Source organism: Thermobia domestica, chromosome 18 (genome assembly GCF_964235325.1).
Source record: "Thermobia domestica chromosome 18, izTheDome1.hap1.1, whole genome shotgun sequence".
Classification (NCBI taxonomy): Eukaryota; Metazoa; Arthropoda; class Insecta; order Zygentoma; family Lepismatidae; genus Thermobia; species Thermobia domestica.
This window is the reverse complement of record NC_137471.1, coordinates 159,450,232-159,453,416: the sequence shown is the minus strand read 5'-3', so window position 1 is coordinate 159,453,416 and position 3,185 is coordinate 159,450,232. Positions and strand designations below refer to the sequence as shown.

Here is a 3,185-nt window from a genome sequence, read left to right as displayed (position 1 = left end):
TTATAAGGTTGGAATCATTCAATGAATCTGTGGTTTATGAGATGAAGAACTTCCCTGGCTCAGCTCTTTTATGCTGTGGCGACTTCGTGATCGTACAAGCATTATTCGTACGAATGTCGAGGGATTGTTTCCTTCCTTTGGAGGTGTATTGGGATCCAGAATTTTGTAAGGATAAAACATTAGCGTTTTACAACACTCGTTTGACGCTTCCTGATAAAGCACAAAACGTAATAGCGAATATCTCTAAACATAATTATCGCGATACTTTTCCAGTGCGGAATGTGCCAAGCATAGTGTATGTGGTCGGCGAGAAAACTTACCAAGTGTATGTTGCTGCTTTTGACTGCGCAGTTAAAATTAGCAAGGGTTCAGTGTATTCTCGCGATTCAGGTCACAAAACTAAAGGCTTGCAATTTGGAGATTGGGTCGAATCTTGGATTTTTAGGTTCGTTCCAGTTGAAAACTTGAGAAGCCCTGAGCCGGTACATGTTGTATGTATGTGGAGTCCTGAAACAGAACGAGAAGTGGAGAAGTTTCTTGATATATTCACAATAAAGAAAGAAGTTTCCACATCACCAAGAGTCTCGACTGAATCCTCAACACCTGGTCGTGCAGGAAGAGTACAAAATCCTGTAAGACGCAATCAGGCTCAACTGACGGAAGTGACAGATGATGCAGGAGTGTTTTGTGCCTTGTCACGTCTATACCATTTTACACGTAGTCAGTTTACAATGTTCGGAATTCCGCTGGTCGATATCAAGTTAACATCTTTGCTTTCTTCAGGTGAGTACCATTCTTGAGTTACATAGAAGCAGCGTAACCTATATAATTCTGAAACGTAAGTATGACAAAAAATCACAGAAACTGGCACATTTTAATATTATTTGCTGCACTTGCACAGTTGCAAAATTGCATTTGAGTGTCCATTAAAGCTTATAGGGACGTAACCCTTTGGAGTGCCATTGTATCAGTGACGCGATGAAGGTAGTTCCCTAACTGATTGTTTGTAGAAGCCCATACATGCACCAAAATCTGTATTGTTTTGGTTTCACCTGTTCTTGGAAGGACTACTGAATATGTGTTTCTTCGTGGTACAAGCATTGGTATGGCGATGACTTGGGAGAAAAGGGGAGATTGCTGTTGCCTCACTATTTTTATTTCATTGTTTTGTCACATCATAACCCCTATAGTGAAGCGTGAGTATCTTTCTACATGTTTGTAAGGGTTGCATAATGGATTGTCCGATATGGGAAAGAATACATGGGTTCCCCTCCATCCTTTCCCTTTTTTTATTTGTTTTGTATTTTTAACAATAGAAGCTATTTCATTTACAATTTTTTTCTTTTGCTTTTAGTTTTCGGAGGATGTACTAAAATATCGCTTTTGCTTAGGCAACCCGAATATGAAGACTGAGGGATATGACGTCACAGGTAAAAAGCGAACAAGCATGTTGCTTCCATATGACTTACACGTGACTGAAATAATTGTTTTGTGATTATTACTCCGAGAGTTAAGTGTTATAAGCAGGATGCATATTTGTGTGAGTTTCTGATGTATTACAAAGCATGCAAAAATTTACTTCGCTTTGAGAGTACATTAGGGTTGTCGTACTCATCCAGGGGTCGCCAGTCTTACAAAGAACGATTTTTTCAGAGAAATTTCCTGAATCTTTCCACATTTTCTTTTCTTCGTACTCATTGCGGCGTGGGCATGACGATATTGGAAAGTATCCTTTATTATGACATACTAACTGAAATTCAGATGGATAGTACGGTTTGCAGAAATTTTTATTTTACATCATATTTTTTTCTCAGTTTGCATACGATATTCTGTATATTCAAACAGAAACGAAATATTTTTCTCACGTCACTATTTTGGATATGGACATTGTATTACGAACAAACGTTACCTATACGCGGGCGTATTTTTCAGGGTATATTAAGGCTGCATAATCTCACCCGGAACCCTGGACCCAAACTTGCAAAGAGGTTCTTCTTTCTTTCTTCAGAGAAATTTTCCTTTCTTCTTAGATCACCATATTGCATTTGATAGCCTACTTTATTCTGAAGAGAATGACATACTAATCATGAAATTCGCATGAAAACTGTTGAAACAATAGCTATTTAAATAAAGTGTCAAAAATTGCTTGGAAAACCCCCTACTTCAACGGGTTAAATGCGGGTCTTGATGTCAGCACATGGTACAGCCATCTTCCGAAAAGTAACCTTAATTATGCTCAATACTCCTTTCCTATAGCAATACCTTGAAGTATGGTGCACTGTTTACAAGTAGTGTGTCCGAAACTATTAGAAGTATGTATTTCCGTTAGAAAACAAAAAGCGATAGAGACAATGTTAGTTAACAGCCTATTTTTACACATAAATAAATAAACAGAAAAAAAAATTCCAACAAATGACGCACTTTTTAGCACCATTAAAAAGAGTCTTTCTGAAATTTCTCAAAAACTATGCATGCTATTTATCAACTGATCATTAGGTTCATTTAGTGTCATTTTATCAACTGATCATTAGGTTCAATTTAGTGTCATTTTATCAACTGATGATTAGGTTCAATTTAGTGTCATTTATCAACTGATCATTAAGTTCTATTTAGTGTCTTTATCAGCTAATCATTAGGTTCAACTTAGTTTCATTTATCGACTGATCATTAGGTTCAATTTAGTGTCTTTTATCAACTGATCATTAGGTTCAATTTAGTGTCATTTAACAACTGATCATTAAGTTCTATTTAGTGTCTTTATCAGCTAATCATTAGGTTCAACTTAGTTTCATTTATCGACTGATCATTAGGTTCAATTTAGTGTCTTTTATCAACTGATCATTAGGTTCAATTTAGTGTCATTTAACAACTGATCATTAAGTTCTATTTAGTGTCTTTATCAGCTAATCACTAGGTTCAACCTAGTTTCATTTATCGACTGATCATTAGGTTCAATTTAGTGTCTTTTATCAACTGATCATTAGGTTCAATTTAGTGTCATTTAACAACTGATCATTAAGTTCTATTTAGTATCTTTATCAGCTAATCATTAGGTTCAATTTAGTTTCATTTATCGACTGATCATTAGGTTCAATTTAGTGTCTTTTATCAACTGATCATTAGGTTCAATTTAGTGTCATTTAACAACTGATTATTAAGTTCTATTTAGTGTCTTTATCAGCTAA

At 35.6% G+C, this 3,185-nt stretch overlaps 1 protein-coding gene across 1 annotated transcript; it reads left to right on the top strand.

The window, feature by feature from the left end:
- Positions 1-300: 300 nt before the first annotated feature.
- Positions 301-1,481, top strand: LOC145675586 (uncharacterized). The gene is made up of 2 exons (XM_081746113.1): positions 301-783; positions 1,355-1,481. Exons 1-2 carry the CDS (start codon positions 498-500, stop codon positions 1,411-1,413), a joined length of 345 nt encoding a protein of 114 aa, XP_081602239.1. The 5' UTR covers positions 301-497; the 3' UTR covers positions 1,414-1,481.
- The last annotated feature ends 1,704 nt before the right edge of the window (positions 1,482-3,185 follow it).